Source organism: Astatotilapia calliptera, chromosome 8 (genome assembly GCF_964374335.1).
Source record: "Astatotilapia calliptera chromosome 8, fAstCal68.1, whole genome shotgun sequence".
Lineage (NCBI taxonomy): Eukaryota > Metazoa > Chordata > Actinopteri > Cichliformes > Cichlidae > Astatotilapia > Astatotilapia calliptera.
This window is the reverse complement of record NC_137429.1, coordinates 13,391,057-13,411,154: the sequence shown is the minus strand read 5'-3', so window position 1 is coordinate 13,411,154 and position 20,098 is coordinate 13,391,057. Positions and strand designations below refer to the sequence as shown.

General features: G+C 39.6%; 1 protein-coding gene across 1 annotated transcript in view; it reads right to left on the bottom strand.

Moving 5' to 3' along the window:
* Positions 1-17,637, bottom strand: part of LOC113028436 (rho-related GTP-binding protein RhoN-like) — a 33,887-nt gene extending 16,250 nt beyond the window's left edge. Inside the window, exons 1-2 of the mRNA XM_026178695.2 lie at positions 17,276-17,637; positions 15,833-15,920 (exon numbers count right to left, since the gene is read on the bottom strand). Of these exons, the coding sequence (XP_026034480.1) occupies positions 15,833-15,920; positions 17,276-17,380 (193 nt within the window). The 5' untranslated portion in view covers positions 17,381-17,637. The remainder of the gene's footprint in view (positions 1-15,832; positions 15,921-17,275) is intronic.
* Positions 17,638-20,098: the final 2,461 nt, after the last annotated feature.

The window sequence follows — 20,098 nt, the reverse complement described above, 5'->3', positions numbered from 1 at the left end:
TGCATCACATCTGGATGTTTAATAAATATCAAAACGTTGGCTATTAATTGATAATGAGAACTCCAACGAGATGCAGATGACACTGTCTGGAAATATCCTCAAGGTACAGGAGGCAGACCTGGGAAGGTGATGTAGGGCTACAGCTGCATATATGTTTTTCCAATTTTGAAGAACTGAAAGTGACATATTAAAATAACTAATCACTAATGTCTTCTGATCCAGTTCAACCCCATACAGGACACACTCACCAGCCAACTGATTAGTTACACCTGCAAATAATTAGCCAGCTAATCATATACATGATCAAGAGAACCTGCTGAAGTTCAAACCCAGCATCAGAAGCCCACGCGGTCTGGTCTGATTGTTTCAGAAACTGCTGATCTGCTACAGTTTTCTCACACTAAGGGTTTACAAAGAATACAGATTGATGCCAGAGGTTGGAGAAGACTGCCGAGGCTGCTTTGAGCTGATAGGAAAGCAACTAGAACTACAATAACCACTTGTTACAACCAAAAAGTTTGCAGAAGAGCATCTCTGAACGCGTAACAAATAAACCTTGAAACAGATGGGACACAGCATCATACAGTTCACATGGGCTCACCAAAATTGGACTACAGAAGATTCAAAAAACATTGCCTGGTCTCATTTGAATGGTAGGATTAGAATTTGATGTAAAGCACATGAAAGCATGGATCCATCCTGCCTTGCACCAGTGTCTCATGCTAGTGGTGGTGGTGTAGATGGGGGATGTATAGGGGGATGCTCCATGTCAAAACCTCTCAAACAAGAGCTGAATTCAGAGGTGCAGCCACCAAATCTGCAGCAGCTGAGCGATGCTGTCGAGTGAAAACAGGCCAAAATCTCAGAGGAATGTTTCCACGTTGTCGATTGAAGAATTAAGTCAGTTCTAAAGGCAAAAGCAGAGTCCAGCCCAGTACTAGTAAAGTGTACCTAATAAAGTGGCTGTTGAGTGTAAATCAATAAAGAAAAAAAAAAACAGCTCACACTACAAAAGCTGCAAGGAGAAGAGTTTTGGTGGAAAAAGCGTTTCCATCATTTCAACACTTCTTCCTGACTAATTGTTTCACATCGCTGTAAACTGATGAGGGAAGCGCGTAGTAAACAAGAACGTTTGTCATACGCATGGTGCCAGTGTGCTGCTCTTAAGAAAAATGGTAGAAAAGAAAATCTTTACCTCACCGAAAATGTTTCTCGCCAACAGTTCCAGTGCAGCGCCCCATCCTCTGAATGGCCTTATCGGTAAAATCCTCCCTGATATTTGATCAGTCCAGTTTAAGAATCTGTAGCCTCGTAATCTTTTTTAATTATTGTGTTTGTTTGTTTTTTGTTTAATTCATCAGCCACCTGCACGTTTTAGAGAAGTTCACTTTTTATGAAGCAGAATTCCTTGAGGAGCAGCCTTAAACGATCCCCGATGGGCAGGTTTCTTAATTTAGAAAATAAGGAAGGAATATTATCTATTTTATGTTTAATATGCCAAATCTTGTTAGTGATTTTTTATATATGTGCTCCAGAGATATCTCTTTTTTATATTTTGTCTGAACTTGTAAAAACTCATTATTAAACCTCCTGTGCTGTATTTTGGGTAATGTCTCGGGTTAGTCAAGCTCAAAGCTGTAAAGCTGCTGATAAGAGACAATCAGACTTGTCGTAGCCTTTTGTATGCATAGCTGCATGATTCTGAAGAAACAGACTCACATACACACACACCTTTTGAGATGTTAGCACAGAAAATCATTATTAATCCCCTCTTATGGCGCTTTTTCCTGCCAACTTTCATCACAGCGCAGAAATGTTCATTAATATTAAAATCCTGTTTGTCCTAGTCATGCCCTTCTGAAGAAATAGTTTGGGTTTTCATTCCTGAAATACATCCAGACAGAAAACAGCACAAGAAATGAATGCTATTGATTAATGCATTCATCTGCTACGCCTCGAACATATAAATAATGCCCCCTGCAGTGGCTGAGCATTAGTGCTACGTACTCATGCTGTGTGAAATATGCAGACAATATGGAATCAGCCTGTAAGTTCGGTTGAGCACCAGGCAGCGATAGAGTCCACTCTGTATGCATGCTCCACGAGGCTGATCACTCGGCGTACATTCGTAAACACTCTGAGACACCGTGCAGAGCAGACAGTCTGCTGCTTTGTCTGCTGCTCTGTAAAAAGCTAAAGCATCATCATTTTAACATAAAAGTTTTATTCATTTTCCTCTGTTATCTCTTTGTCTGCCACTTAAACAAAGCGAGTTGCAAAGCTATTGAGCTACAAAGTTTTCTAGACACATTAGAGCGTTTTAATGTTTCTAATCTAAGGGCAGTGGAGCAAACAAAGCCAAAATCAAAACAAATGCTTGATGTCTAACATCATCTCCGAGCAACCTAATGATGTCATCAGGGTTATCTAGACTTGGAGATAACAATATTCTTGTGCTAAAGTCACACTAAGGAAAACAGCGGTTGGAGACTGCAGCACTAACAAAATTATTGCGACTGCGGCAAATGGAACCGTGATCTCGTTGCCTTTGAACTGGTTGCTTTGAAGACGGGAACCACGGGGCATCAAGACGACGATAAAACAGCAATAAGACGGATTTCACTGTATCAGTTTGCATTTCAACAGGGTCAAGGTGAAAATTACTTGCAATCTGTTTGTGATAATATGGCGATTCACTGCTAAATGGTGAAAACTCCAAATCTGTTGCCGTTTGCATGCACAGAAATTCACATTCACAATTTAACTACTTACATTTAAAGTCCTGAGAGAGCTGAAACAGAAAGTCAGAAACTGCTCTAAAAATACTGACGTAGTTACTGCAGGATTGCAATTTTACTGCAAAACTGCAAAGGCTCTCAGCAATCTTGCTTTTGCGTAGGAATAAAACCAGAATATAACAGGTGGCAACCAGTTGACTCCCCTTTGCAGATGTGTTGCCTGTGCGCTCATCAGCGCAGACTGACAGACTTGTATGCATTTATCAATGAGATGGTGATTATTTGCAAACCTTTACATTCGTCAATCACTTCAGTCAGTCTGAGTTAAACTGCAACTGTTTGGGGACAGGTTGCTACCCAATCAGGAGACCTGTGTAACTATCTTGCAATCAAAAGTGACTGAAAGAGCTATTCTCCAGCAGATTGTGTCTCTTTTTATTCCTAATGTAACTGAGCCATTAAAGCTTGTGTTATAAATTCATCATATAAGGGATTGAGGGAAAGGCCTATGCTCCATCAATCAAATATTATGAACTTGTTAAGTGATGATATATCATATCAGTCTTCTAACCCCTTGGACTCTGTGCTTGTCTGTGTTTGGGAAGTGAAGCACCTGAAAAAGTCTAATTACATCATACTCGGTCGCACATCCCCTGACCCATTGGGTCAAAGTCAAGTACCGTTTATAAACAGATGGAATTTTCTCAGTTGCCATGGAGACAGCACAGAGGTCATCATACGACCTTTGTATGGAACTTTGCTCACGCCATAACAGATGGTCATATATGGTCAGGATGATGGTAGCTGAACCATGACAAGTGTAAATCCATCCACTGACGGCTGCCATTAGATAATAAAAAAATTCATGTTACAGAAGTTTTCTATTTATTCTTAATAGCTGATATAAATCAATTAATGCCATGACCTCGTCACGCACCACATTTATGATAACTGGAACTCTTATTTTGATAGGAAAAAACGAGGAGAAGGCTAGGACTGCTCCTCAGGTAAGCCGTTCTCTTCTGTACTGAGAATAATCCATTTTAGGTGTACATGAATCAGAGATTCATGTAACCAGAGCACACCGTGCTTGTTGTTATGCATACCTCTCTGCTTGAATACTGAACAATAATAGCCTGAAAAGCAGCGTGGAGGACTGAGTGAAGCTGGTCCTGGCAGTCGCAGGCACAGACAGACACATTTTGCACAATGTGGTTGTCAGCAATGTGACAACAGATTTGGATTTTCTTTACCACACTCATGCTGGAGTATGTGATCTGTCTGTTATTTTGCTGAACGCTGAAGTGGCACCAGCTCTTTATTGGAAACTCTTCAAATTATGAGCCATCAGGAACAAGATTACACTGTCTCTGTTTATACCCAAGCCTAGCTAAAGTTTTTCATTTAGAGTGTTGCCAAGTAGCAGCTGTAACCTGGCTGGATTTCGCTGAAAAACTGTATATGATGTTATTTTTCTAACTCAACAGGCATAGAGGGAGAGCGCTGCCACTGAGCATACTTTGCCTGAAATCAGCAGTAATCCAGCAGGAGTCTTTTAAATTAATGACAGAGGGAACAGACTGGCATCTGGGCCTCAACCAGCCCAACTGTATGTGACTCCATGCACCGCATTCTACATTTAAACTTAAAGTATAAAAACATTCGTTGTTCACCACTTGTCTGGACCAGACCTTTTGAATGTAGTTTAAATATCACAAATTTGCATGATCTAGTAAGCTCTTAAGCTCTTAAAGTGTTTTGCCTAAATTTGAGTTAATTAAGAAACAGAATCACAGTTTTCTTCTGTGCAGAGCTGAAATGTCATCGAGTGGTAACTAAACGCAGCGTTTACACGACTACACATTTTGTGCTTGTCGGTAATTATTTTTAATGCGCCATGACATTTAAGAAGTTGGAGGTACGACAACCAAACATTTAATCAACCGACAGAAAATGATTTTGATCATTTCTGAATGATTATTTGGGTCAAACAAAGTAAATCTTTTCAAATGTAAATCTTATGTTATAACTAATAACAATTAAAGGTAAATTTGGTACATGAATTGGTACATTCATAGTCTTCTGATGTCTTCTGATGTGATCTACTGAGAATGAACCGAGTGTGTGTGCCTAATTGTTGGTTGCAGCTCGGCACAATTTCCACTATAAAGATTGTCATGAACTTAATTGTCCAATCAGGAGCACCAATTTGCAATAGTTGGGCCAAGAGTGTATTTGTTAGAAGCAATGAAAAGTAGCTGAAACAGCAAGCCCCTTCTAATCTGAGGGACACAGTGTGAATGCAAACCTGAGCTCAGTAAGAGAAAGCTGAACCATCAACATTTTCAGGATCACTATTCCTACCCTGACACCGTCCCTCTGTGTAGATTATGTGTGTTTTAAATTAACAGTTCATTTCATTTTTCTGTGGCGCATCTCCATCAACTGGTCCATCGTTCTCATTATTGGTTCATCCCTGTCTTTTGTGTGCACGCATTCACTTAATTACTTTGTTTTTCAGGGATTTTACTTTACTTTAACGTGAATACAGAAAACAGAAAACCAGGTTCACTCATGCTTGTACTTTAATTATGGTGAATCACATGCAGTAGAAACAAGGTCAAAACCATCCACCACCTCCTGCTGTAGGAGTAATGGCAGGTGTTGGGGGGTTGAAGTGAGTGGTCAAAGCTGCATCGTGCATTATAGATAAGGGATGGAGAGGGTCTTAAGTGGATATACCCCTTGAGTGGCCTGTGTGTCTAAACAAAGTGTGTAATAAAATCTTTTCAGTGAGTACAGAAGGATCCAAGATGCAGACACAGAGGCAGGTGGAGGTTTAAGTAAAGGCGAGCCCTTTATTGAGCTGATATATTTAACTACATGATTCAAACGCAGAACTTAAGGGAAAACTGTAAACTATAAACTCGTAAAGAAACTGAGATTCTAGGAGCCAAAGATCAGGAACCAGACCAACACCGAGAAATTGAACAGTACACTCTGACAAAGGACAAGAGGAAACTGAGACATTACACACACACACACACACACACACACACACACACACACACACACACACACACACACACACACACACACACACACACACACACACACGGGTGGTTAGGGGAAGTGGAGACACATGGGAAACAAAGTAGGAGCAAATCATTAATAATAAGGGAACACTAGACAACACGCTATCACAATAAAACAGGAAACATAACCAATACTAAGCCTGTGACTAGATACGAGACAGAAGCTACACAAAGACCAGACAGATACTGGGGTCTGACTGGGGGAACAAAGGGATCACAAAAGATAATAACTAAACATTACGAAATCAAGAAAAGGAACCAGAATATAACAGAGAATACGAAAGATTAAATAAATGCTAAAGGAAGTTAGCAGTAGAGCTACAGTCACAGGTAATTTTCTTCTCATGGTTTAACTTTTTGCTATGTTGGAGCACATTTAACCAGTTCCAAGGACTTTTATTGTACTCTGACCTTTTATTATCATTCTACTTATCTGGATTAACCAGTAAATTCTGCCTTTCTTTTTCCTGTGCTGCTGGAATGTGTTATATCAGGTTAAAAGTAAATATTTTAAACACACTGTCAGACAACGTGCTACATGAGTGATATACCCAGTTGCCATGACATTGCCATGATGTTGCCATGGTAATTACATTAGCTAAAACTTATGCAACTCATGTATTGAAGTGACCAGCAGTACTTCACTACATTTATATCAACGACACAGGCTAACACCTGTTAGCTTCCAGACCCGTGATAAGCAAAAATAATGAACTGTAAACAAAAATGAAAATGCATCATGAAAAACAAAAAGAAACAAACAGTCCCTTCATAGATTATTCATAAAAATGAAATACTGAGAGAATATATAACTAAGCAGCTTCTGCTCTACAAAAAAATGTAATTGTCTTCCACCAACGCCCTGTAGTGCAATTTTATCAAAGGTGAACCAAAGACGAAAAAAAAATGAAAGGCTTCTTCCTTTTCTCAGCTCTCCAACAAATATCATGATATAAAGATTGGTAGTTTTTGCACAGTTTCACTAACACAGACAAACAAACCTCTGCCTCAGTTCCTGTTTTGGCAGAGGAGTCATGGAGAAGGTTTAAAAAGAAATAAGAAAAAAGAGATGACAACCAATTATTAGAAAGTACATCTGCACTGCTTAATTTCCCATTTTAAGCACAAATTGCTGGCAGAGGAATAAAGGCATATAATTAAAAATGAGAAGAGCTGCTGTAACAGGCATGCAGTATACTCTATATGCCACCTGCCATATGCGTTAGTGCGTGAAAAATGTCTCCGTAAGTCTGCGCATTGTGCTGGGTGGTAAATGTCATGTTGTTTTACCTGATGTTTTAAATGAATGATGATGTTCGCTGTGCTCAAGTTCATTCAAAAGTCTTAGACAGACTGCTGAGTTACACACTACAGGTACTAGCTGAGAAACAGACTCCGTGTCCCGGGGGAATGGAGTAGAGACGCATCTAGGCCACTCATTTTAAATGCACCCTTGGTCTTCTAATGGACTGCATGAGCAGAGGAGAATGAGACCCGGCTGGCTGGAGCACAAGCTCGCACCATGAAACCCTACTGACACTCAGCATATACCGTCTCCCATCCACGACTCCAAGCACTTAGCACTCCACCAGGACTCTACATTCCTCCATCCCTTCACTGTCCCTATTTATATATTTTCCCACTTGTGTAATCTCTTTCAGCACTTACTCATACCCTTACTCACACACACCCCTGCACATGTTCAGTAGGAAAGAAAAAAACAACAGAACTTGGACTACAAACCCAGTTCCCTGCTATCCACACTTCTATCCAAAAAGCCTCTGAAACGCTTCGACACACCAGACCATTTTCTCCGCTCCGTCCTGTCATGGAGCCAGTGCCACTCGTTTGCCCAGACGCTCGCTTAAAGCACATCTGGGTGCTGCTTTCAAGGAGCCAACATGTAATTGGGGTCATAAAAAAGAGCTCATAAATGAATGATGGATTGTTGAGGAAATCTCTGCCACAGACTCTGCTGACCTGGGATAGATTGGAAGGTTGGATTCAACGGGGCAAACAGTATTTTCACTGCTTGTGTGTTTAAGTATCTGTGTGTGTTTTAACATGTCGTGGCATGTCCCTGTCGGCTCGAGGAAGTTAGGAAAGTTCCAGTGAGCAGGAAGCTAACTTGAAGTAGAATTCAGAACAGTGCATTCCTTCACTGTTCACTTGCTATAGGTGTGATAATGCAGGTTGAGCCGGTTGTTTTATTAACTCATACCTCACATGTTCACACAGTCACCTGTAAAACCCAGGTGATCTGAACACCTTTGTTGTTGTGGCAGGTGCATCATGCAGAGTTGAGTCATTTCAGTGTCATCTAGCCCCAGTGGGGGAATAAGGTCAGAATTCAGCTACACGGCATTTCTTTACATTGACAGAAAGGCGCACAAGCCAAACGGTCACATTTCATTAAGTGTCCACACTCTGCGTGTGTGAAATATGCTGAAACAAAGCACTCTGCAATTTTTTAGCTACTCGATAGGAGCAGGAACCAAAACAGCTGCGCATTTATACTTCAGGTTGACATTAGAGTAACATTTTCATTTATTTAGAGTCATGTTTCTGAATGTAACGGCACGATCCACTTTCCTTTGAGCTATGTCGGGCTCATTTCCTGAAGAAAACACCTGACTCCATTATGTTTAGCAGCTTGTTGCCCAGTGCCATTTCGTTCTGAGCAAGTAATTTAAGGTGCGTCTTAGAGAAATGTTTATTATTTATATCTTAAAAGAGCAACACGTTGCAACAGAAAATGTTGCTGATGACAGCGATCAGATCTAAGGGTGATTTTAGGGCTGAAAAAGGAAACATTGGCTGCTTGTTCTGCTCATTTTCAGTCCAGTCCATGTACCTGACTTTTTGAGAGGATTGTTTAACACTCACCTATGAATCATTCAGGGATGAAGGAGTGTGTGCACATAACAAAGAACCTAGCAAAGAATCAGTTTTAAATGAATGTTTATGCACTTTGTTACTAGCAGGCTGATCCATTTCATTGAAGCCTCACTGGTCTCAGAGGACCGGTGGCTGTCAGGAGGTTAGGACAAGAACAAAAGCTTGAGGTATGTCAAATTATTTTATATATATTTTATATTTTATATATATATATATATATATATATATATATATATATATATAAAATATATATATAAAATATATATATATATATATATTTTATATATATATATATATATATATATATATATATATATATATATATATATATATATAAAATATATATATAAAATATATATATATATATATTATATTATATATATATTATATAAATATATATATATATATATATATATATATATATATATATATGTAGTTATGTTAGCTTTTTGTAATATACTTTCCCAAATACAATAGTTAAGAAATAATAATGTTAGAAGGTGAACCAGGACAAAGTTCTATTTAATGTGAAGTTTAATATAATAAAACCATGATTTATTTGTACCTAAGTATCCAGGGAAAAGTCATTTTAGGGCATATTCATAATTAATACCATACAATTAGCTAAGAATGTAAATGCCATCCCTGGAGTCTATGTATTAATCTGATTTATGACCTTTTTAAGCCTCGCACTCAAAGATCGGTTGATAACTGAGTAAAACAGATGCTCGTGAAATCTGAATTCCTTTCGGCTCAAGTTAGAAAAATGTTTGACTTGAACAAAGCCACACAGGACAATCAGTGCAGCAAAATAAAATCACACTGGGAGCCAGTGGAAAACATTTAATTAGCTCCCACATACGGTTAGGTCCACAATTATTTTAGGCAATGATGCACTTTTTGTCATTTTGCCTCTGCGCACCATTACAGTGGGTTTCAAAGCAATCAGTCACGACTGAAGTACAGACTTTTAGCTTCAGTTCAAGCTGTTTAAAAAAAATATTGTGATATCTGTTTAGGGATTACAGCCATTTTTATGTTCAGAGGCTCAAAGGTAATGAACTGACAAGCAGTTTCATGGTCAGGTGAGACCTGCTCCCTTGTTATTCCATGGCATATTAAGCAAATAAAATATCTATGGTTATTTTTGCTTTTGTACGCTGTTCACTGGAATTTTCAATACAAGGTCCAATGCAAATCGAGGAGACCATCATCACTGATTTTCCATGATTTCAGTCACTTATGGGATACTTCTGTGTGGACATTGTGTTCAACAGCAGTGCAAAATCTGATTGATCTGTTGGACGTCTACACACAGCAGACTTTCAAACATCTTCCACGCCGCTTGTGATGCTAGTTTGATTTTGTTTAAGCAGTTCACATCTTCCAATGCATCCAATATAATTAAGCTGTTGTTCATAACAGACTTCGTTAATAGGAGGGGTCGTTATCTCACTCAGTCGAGCACTATTTATTTCGCAGCTCCAATTTGCCTCTGCTTCACCTTTGCCCATTTTTCCATGACAATCTTCTTCCACCATCTCGCAAAAAATCCATACCATGTCACTTCAGCCTTCTTTGTTTCAGTTGCAGACAGCTGCCAAGTCTGCACATTTGCAGTAAGTGCAAATGTGCACATGCTGTGAGAGGTTTGACTCTTATTGTAAATGAATACAATGTTCCATAAGCACATTTGAGATCATTCCCTGTCTGAAAGGCAGAACCAAGCCTAGCACCAGTGCAGTGCAAGTTGTTGCCGGAATTCACAACAGTATCCAACATCCAAACTGAAGACATTCCTGAGCTCATTGTTGGCAAGCCATCCTTGGCTCTACAGGATTTTTTGGTTTTTTGTTTTCTTGCTCTTTTACTTCCTCATCCCTGTAAAAACCTTTGTCTGGGTTTTACAGTAGGACATTTGTATTCCAAAGCAGCTACAAGTTTCATGGTTTCAGGCTAAAAAATACTGTATATATGTACACAGTATAAAACCTGTCAGAGAAACAGCAAAAATATCAGGAGTGGTCAAATCAACAATCTGCTACTTTACTTTAAAAAACAAACAAAGCTCAGCCTGAAGGAACTCAGAAAAACACTAAAGTGGAGGATTGCAGAATGTATGCAGATGTAGGTTGCATGTATGGGGCCCATGTAGCTACTGCTTATTGATGATGTGACTGCTGATAGTAGTAGCAGGTTGAATTCTGTAGTGTACAGGGCTATTGAGCAAAATGAAGGGTTTGAGACTTCACACAGTCACTGACTGCAAAGGATTTTCATCCAGGTATAAAAAACAATCCTTATATTTAGAATTGTCTTAGTCTGTAATTATGAGCCTTGACAATGACCCTAAATAAAAAAAATCATCAAGAAACCCACTGTTTGGGTTTATTGTGACAAAGATTATGCCATCGTCCAAATATCTAAGGACCTAACTGTGCATTCTGACTGATTTGTTGCTGCTTCCAGGATGCTTTGCTTCAGTTTTGTTTTTTTTGTCGCTGCGTATAAAGACAGATTACAGTGAGCCATATGCCGGAATCTGGGAGAAAGAAGTATGGGAAATGAGAAAAGGAGTGAGTGAAAAGTGAGGAAGAGATAAAGATGGATAGAGAGACAGACAAAGAAAACGCAAGGTAAGCTAATCAAGAGCAAGAGTGCTGAGAGGGCACTGCCCCAATACAGTGGGACTCCTGACCTTGACTTGTTGGAGACAGAGACAGAGAAGGAGCCGGGTGGGAGGCTGGCAGCCTGAGGGGATATTAGGAAGAATTGATGAAATTAAAGAGAGGAGGAGAATACTGCAGAGAAGGGCAAATCTAGACATATAAACTGTTATGACAAAATTAGGTCAGCTGGGATCAGATTTTTAAGCACTTTTATTTGTTTTTTATTTGAAGAGTAATAAGTTCTTGCTACACAACTGCTGTGTCATCATAATCAATAATGCTTGCAATTTTAGACTACTTTTATTTTCTAGTTGTTTTTTTAATTTTTTTTTTTATTGTGATCTGATGACTCCATGGGATTCATTGTCCATTAAACATTGCAGAGGCTTTTTATGAAGATGAATTAGAATAAAAGCCCATACCATTCACCCAAAGCATTAAAAATGCCTACCTCATATTGGGTAGCCACGCCTGCTCCTAACAAAAACATCTCTGATCCATCTTTGGGGGTACACTTATACCTTTAGGTAATATCTGTAATGTGTGGGGGCCTCTGTGAATTAAGTTTTTTATGTAGAGGATCAATATGCCGAGTTTGGAGGCCCAGTCTTGAATTGCATTGTGACAAACATAGTCAGTGTTATTTATTTAACCTCAAGGCTGATCTCTGTATATGCAAATACTGATTAAACCATTGAAAGTTAGAGATTTTGGGGGGGGGGGGGGAATATCTTCATTCAAGACCTCTGAATGAATCAACCACATCAGTGATTCGAAATCAGATCCAGTCTATCATCATCTTGTACTAAAACCAGTGATTAACTTTGCATTCATCCCATGTTGCATAAACCAGACAGCATTGCTCTGGGAGTCACTGTTGATTGGTTAGGTAAATACTAAAGTATCCAAACCAGTTCAAAACAGGTTTATTTATAAATCACATTCACAAAAACAGTCAATCCAAGCCATTAATGTAAGGTAAAGATCCTACAGTATTAGGCATAAAGCACAAACAATAAATTGATCACCCATATGAGCAATCACTTTGGAATGGTGGGAAGGAAAAACTCCCTCTTAACAGGAAGAGTCCTCCGGCAGAATGAGAGTCAGGGAGAGGCAGCCATCAGCCTCAACTGGTTTTAGGAGGTGGTGGGGGGTGAGGAGTTTGAAAGAACAAAGGGAGACAGGATAAAACACAGACTAAGGAAGAAATAAGACAAGAATTTAATGAGATATATGGGGAGTACCAAGAGGTGAGTGGAGAGGAAGTGCTGAGTGTATTGCATGAAGTCCCGCAGCAGTCTGAGCCTAAAGCAGCATAACTAATAGATGGATCCTGGTCACCTGATCAAGCCCCAGCTATAAGCTTTATCAAAGAGTATGTTTTATTCTGATCCTAAACGTAGATAGGGTGTCTGTCTCTTGAGGTGGTTCCACAGGAGCTGAAATCTGCTTTTAGAAATTCTAGAAACCACAAGTAAGTCTGCAGTCGGCGAGCAAAGTGCTCTGTTGGGATAATATAATACTATGCCATCATTAAGATATGATGGGGCTCAATCTGCGGAGTTTGGAGGCCCAGACGAAAATAGTCAGTGTTATTTATTTAATGCGTGGCCAATGGAAGTCTCATTGCACCGTTTTGGATTAACTGGAGATTCTTTTTCAACATCTTTATGATAATGAGTTGCAAAAATCCAGCCAACAGGACTACAGGACAGTGAATGAGTCTCTGTGTCATGATGAGGAGACATAGAAGGTATAGTGTATTTTAACTACAATACACTCAATGCACTTCTTTTTCATTGATTTAGTTTTGTGATGGCATACCATCTCCAGCCTTGTTTTGATAGAAATGGTGCAGAACCATTTAGAAAGGGTCTCTTTTTTTACAGGAATGCCATTGCCATTTATCTGAGCTTGATCTCAACTTGGTCTCACCTGCAGCGCCACATGACTGAAGACAGAAACAGAGCAACATGACAATGACTGAAAGACTGAGGAAGTGTAAGGAGCCAGTGGGCAATAAATTCAGGGTAAAGTTTAAATTTGCAGGGGGAAAAAAAGAGTTTAACCTACAAGGAAGGGAGTTTAAACTACAAGCATGTTTGGATGTAGCAGAGGGAAGCAGGAGGTGGGTTGTGTGGCAAGATGAAGAATGAAAGAGACAGGGGGCAAGTGTTCGGTCACACAGCAAGTGCCTGATTAATTAAATCCACTGTTTGTTTCTGCACAATAAGCGGGCAGCTCAGAGACCGCTTCTGGCACCTTGCCTAATACACTCTCCTATCTGTGAGCCTCTACAACAACTCAACATGATCCTTCTCTTCTTATCTCCTCCCCTGTCATCCACACTGGAGTTCAAGCTTCATAGCTTAAAATGTGTGATGAGTTTTTGCTCTTATATATTTGAAACCTCTGGTGCTCTGAAGCTTGGGATTGGGTTTTTTTTATATTTAGTGTTTCATCCAGAACTTCAATTTCATTGAGTCAGTTCACCTGCGGTTAAACAAACTGCACACACTGCCATGCCACATGTCACAAACACACATATCAGATAAAGCATGTTCTTTATCAAATCACATAAATCTGTGATTGCATAAAGTAAGCAGGAGCAAGTTTAAAAGTCAAGGGTATTGCAGCAGTGTATATACAGAAAGTTCCATGTAAGCACACCAGGTGACTGTAACCCCCCGTTCAGCTATTAGTAAAACACAGCAGGTACCAGAGGGAATTGTGGTGTTACTGATGTAGTTGCCGATGCACCTGTCTCCTGACACAAACCCAGAATAGCTGGCAGGGATGCTGCAAGGCAACACACATGTCTCCTCCTCACTTAAAGAGAGCTGGAAGAAGCCACCTAAGGTCAGAGTTGGATCAGCTCCCGTTAACCACTGCTGCTCAATATGGGGCCATGTCTTTGTATAATAAATGTTCTCTCGTCTGATTCTTATCAAGGCATCTAATGAGCACACAAAACTAATATTGTAACCACTGGTGCTTGCAGAATTGGCTTCTTTTTATAGCTTCTAGTACCATTTATTAGTTATAATATAGTTTTGTATAAAAAATTCTAATAAAATCAGATAGTATTGCTTTTTAAATCCCTTTCAGTTAGACATGCAACATTTTGGGGTGCCCGTATATAAAGAAAAATCCCTCTGACTTGAGTAAATCCTTCTGTAAACCCTCCTAAAGTGATGCACATTACAATCTAATTCCTCTTTTTCTTTCACAGTAGCACAAGTAAGCAGATTTTATTGTCTTATACATGTTTATGGAGTTTTTTGACAGAAGCTGGCCCTTCTTTTACCTCACACCTCATAAACTCATTCACAACTGGGAGCGTCATGTCCGCTCAGATTCCAATAATGTGACACAACAATTCTGAACGGCACCTGCTTCGCACAAAAAGGTGAATTGCATTTCTTTCCGAGGCGGAGTAAATTACTGTTTAAGTGTTTTAGTGAGGGAAAGGTGTGTGCGTGAGCCAGCCGGTAATTTCGCAGGGTGTTGTTTAAACACCGCAAAGCGGCCTCACCCACCGCAAAGCAGCCTCGGCAGCTGCAGCAGCTCTTAATCTCCAGCTTGCCTAGCTGGTCTCCCTGTCTGCACGGGTGGAGGTTAATGGAGCACTTTGCAGTAAAGCTGCTCTCACGCTGTGTGAGAACAAGTTTTGGGGAGTTTTGTAAGTAGAAATGAAACATGAAGGGGTCTAAAGGCTAAAATGGGAGAGTTAATGCACATCTGGAGACCCATAGAGGCCCTCCGTCTGATCATCTCTCCAAAGTGAAGTCTTGAAAAGATATAATGACTTTGTAAATCAAAAAATGTTCAGTGAACACATTTAAGAGTTTGTGCAACAGCTTCGCAAGCTCTCAGCGCTACAAGTGGACAGAGAACACTTGTTATCTGAAATAAACTGGTGCCATGTTGCATGAATTCAGTCAAGATGCCAAAATCCTCATCAAAATCATGTATGCAGGCAATTAATTTGCATTTTCATGTGTTGATTAGCTGTGGTTGTTACTCGGAGTAGGTATGTGTTGAATAACAAGCTGTTCAGAGGCCTCACATAACACTTCAGCTGCTGCTGAAAGTGTCAGATTAGCTCTGAAGTAGGACTGAAGTTATATAAATACACACAAGTTATGTTTCTGCATCCCAGACTAGATTAATTCATTTTGAAATTAAAAAAAACAAAACAACAACAGTCAGTACTCTCAACAGATTATCCTGACACATTGTGGTTGTTCATGTTTTTGGCCCACAGCCTGGAAGTTGCGGAACACTCCAAGGAGTCAGCTGTCTGCCGATCTGGAGCTCCTCGCTCAGTAACCTCATCACGGCTTGATGATGCGGCACACCTTTCATCACTCTGGTGTGATAATCTTGAGTTGAAAGGAGAACATAAAGAGATGATTGGGAATCTCACCTGATGTGTCCCACATGTTGAGCTCGATCCTCTGCTTCTCAATCTCGAAGCTAGCCGTGTAATTCTCAAACACCGTGGGAACGTAATTCTGAAATGAGAGGCGTGTGGTGGCTAAAATTAGATCAAAGCTTGGAGGAGATGATATGCCCACTGTAAAAAAGAAAGACGGTGTGATTTTCATGACAAAACAGTCAGATTCCTAATTAATTCAAATAGCTGCTGTGGGGATGGTAAGTGCAGTTGTGAATGTCAAGAGGCGAGAGATGGTGTGTGTGTGTGTGTGTGTGTGTGTGTGTGTGTGTGTGTGTGTGTGTGTGTGTGTGTGTGTGTGTGTGTGTGTGTGTGTGTGTGGAAAGTAGATGAGTCCAATGCTTTGCTTTGACCTATTTGCAAGTTCTGAACTTTAGTTCAAAAAGCTTTGGTTTGATTAATCCCAACAGTTCAAGAGTCTGACAGAATGCATTTCCTGCATCACATAAAAATTCTCCTCCTTTGGAACACAAGTTCTTCCTTCTTCACTAAACACATTTCCTGTTGTTAGTGAGTTTAGTCGGCATTCCTCTCTAGTTTTGCTGAAAAAGTATGCTTTGGGGTTTATCCATTCACAATCTGTAAGTTTTTTGTCATAAACTAGTTCTTAAAAAGATATATATATATATATATATATATATATATATATATATATATATATATATATATATATATATATATATATATATTTACTTATATATATTTACTTACTTCAGATGTCTTATTGGTGTAATTAAAATTATGTAATCAAGTAAAGAAGACAGAGTACTACTTCTGAGAGACAAAGTATTACTTGTGCGAACTTTTTGCCTCTATTCGGTTTTCGGTCACCACTATAAAACATTACACACTCCCGGGTTTAATATCTCGCGTCTCACAGCACACAATCTAGCTCCCAGGCGGTTATTCTGTTGTTCTGGTCAAACCTGCAAAGTCCCACATCAACAGACGGACACGGTGCGCAAAAGCGCACGTAGGCAAAAAAAAATTCAGTGATAACTGGCCACTGAATTCTAATTATGTTATTAATTTACATGATGCTGTTGCATCACTTTAGATGAGGCTTAACACAAACCCCGGTAAAATCCTGACGTGATGAAATAATACACAACGAGAACACCATAATGTTTCTTTAAAAAGAAAAGAAAAAAGAGAACATCCATTTACAGTTTCGAGTTTTAACTTCCATGATATTTTTGGCGGCACAAATACATTATAATAAATGTTTACAGGCCACACATTTAACTAGGTATCAATCAGTTCCCACAATGATCCACAATGTCAAGCCTTCTTGTAGCGATCTCACTCTACGTGAAAACACTGCCGCGTGGTTTCGGGGACTTTACGCACCTGTGCCGTCGCACCATTCAGGGCTGCTGTGCGTATTTCTATTTCTAATAAATGCTGCCTTACCTCTGGGTACGAGTCTTTGGCAAAAACGTGAAGGAGAGCCGTCTTGCCACACTTGCTGTCCCCGACAACCACAATCTTACAGCGAAGTAATCCCTTGCTCTCCATGATTTCCCCTGTTTAAATCACTGAGTGCTTCTGTGTCGCTACCTCCTTGTCATTTAGCTCCAAGCAAATAATAATGTCGAAGAGCAGCTTTAAATGTTTATTTTTTTCCCACAGATGGAATAAAACACTCCGGGTAAAGAAAAAAACAAAAGAAAACAAAAGAAAACTTCAACTCCACAGTCTGGTGTAGTTTCGGCTACATGCTCTGCGCGCTGCTGCGCTCCACTGCTTCTTCCAGTCAAGTGAGGCGCACAGCTGACGCTTTCGGTCAAAGTCACGTCCTTAAAATGCAGATTCCTGTTTGGCTTTTCACATTTAAAGCCTACGTGGTGCTGGCCATGTAAACAACATTAACGCTCAGTGTATTCCATCCGCGTCATGCTAGAAAAGCAGCTTAACCCTGCGAGCAGCTGCTGTTATTGCGCTAATACAGCCGGGCTAACAGTCTATTATTTTGAATGAAAACTTGCAACTGTTCACGTCTTTCTATAACAGACTCTGCCCAGCTTGACACCGCGCCACCCCCCGCGTCGTATATCCACCCAGGTGGGTTTATATATCTCTGTTCAAAACAACTGAATATCTGCTGAATGAAAAAAGCCAGATTAATCACGTCTACTTTGTATAGATTTATGAACTGTCACTTTGAGTTACTGATATAAAGTCACAGAGCAGAATCAGGACAAATATACAGAATATACTCCATGGTAGCAAAATCATTATCTTTATGATTACAGATTTACTTTGCAAGTCTTCACAGTTTAGTGACAGTCAGGTTTTTAACACTGCTGCTGATAGAAGGATTCTGGTGTGACACCCCCACATCACTAATCTGCTCTTTTGTATATAAACACAAGATGCCAGCTTCATTCTGAACTTTGTTACCAGGGATAAGATCTGTGTGATCTGCCTCAGCGCATTAGAACTTCTAAAGAACATTTGCAGCCTGTTAGCTCCATCTTCTGGTCAAAAAAGAGAGAAGAGAAAGAGAAAAAATAGCTTGTTTTCCAGTATTTTACTAAATCCCACAGCCATTGTGCGCTTGTCTGCTTTTGCTAAAACATCAGAAAGAAAGTAAACTGTCAAATTGTCCTTGGAAAACTAAAAATGTTGCCTCGTCAAGAGTTTAATGTGACATGTAAAAGGAAACCATATGTTCTGAATTTATTAACAGTATGTTTGATAGTCTCAGCAGATACAAGTTTATTTTGTGCAAAGACAATGTGAAGAGAGTAAAAAGACACTTAAAGCGGGCGTCCTCTGCCAAGGAAACATCCTAATATTTGATTTTGAGGAAAAAGATATGCATCAGCTCTTCTTTTAACTTGTCTGTCTTCACAAAAATGATCAAATGGACATGTAAACATGATCAATAGGTGAACGACAGGGGAAAGAAAGAAAACATTAACTTACCTGGATGATTGAGCATGCATCAAGATGAAAACATTAAGTTGTTATGGGGATCTGACTTGTTTTATGCAGGTACTCATGATGGGTTTTGGATTCACTACAGAACAGTGAACTGTTAACTGAGATGGTTTGGACATGTGCAGAGGAGACATGGTGGATATACTTTACAAAGCATGTTGACCATGGAGATCCCAGGCAGGAGGAAAAGAGAAAGACCTCAGAGAAGATTCATGGATCTAGTGAAAGAGGTCATGCAGAGGATTGGTGTGACAGAGGAGGATGCTCCAGATAGGATGAGATGGATGCAAATAATCTGCTGTGACAAGGGAGCAGCTGGAAGATGGAGAAGAGACTGATTACTTTAGCTTCAGCAAAGCTGAAAAGGCAGTTAAACTATAGTAGTCAATAGCTTTTAAGCAGTGAGGGGGTGTAAAACCGAAGTCTAAGCACAGAACATCTGAGAGTGCTTACTTCCCCTCACATCAAAGTTAGCAACCACAGTTCTTTGTGTTTTCAGTTAACATCGTATTTGCACCAGTCGTGTGGTGTGAGGCTATGTACAAGGCCAGAGTTCTCAGCTAGAAAAGACCCAGTGTGAAAGCTGCAGTGAAGTCATTAAGTACTTTGCTTTTTCACAAAATACACTATAACACACAGCCTGCTGATGCCAGTATTAACCTTGTGCACAGGAGTGTAAATAGTGAGGCGTTGAGATAAAATACTTTCACTGTTTTGTTAAAGAAACTGTACATGTGAGGGTTTTATGCCTAATCTGTAAACTGTAATCCCAGCATCCCCAGTGAGATTAAGGGTTGTAATTTTAATCACTTTCTTCAAGATATCTCATCTGTTTTCATCTATTGCCTTAAGAAGTTGCTCAAAAATACTTTAACAAGAACTTGTCCCTGAACTTGATGCCTTTTATTTGTCTGACCCACTGGAGATCAAACTGGGATGTATGTGGCCCATTGAGTGAAATGAATCTGACTCAGTCGCCCCAGATTTTTTTTTTTTACTGGATGTCTATGGTATGAAGGCTGTACCCTACCTTATGTCTATATAGATATATAATGCAAAGTCTCCAAAAGTTGATTCTGTTCATCTGGACGTAGCGTTTTGTGGAAGAAATGATTAAGATTGGGGAAAACTACAGTCAGCTGAGACTGAAGAAGTCACTTGGATGAGTGACGAAACGTTTCTCTCACAAAACGCTACGTCCAGATGAACAGAATCAACTTTTGGAGATTTACTTTCCTGGATGATTGAGAAGGTATCAAGACATATATTGCAAAGTGTTTGGTTTGACTT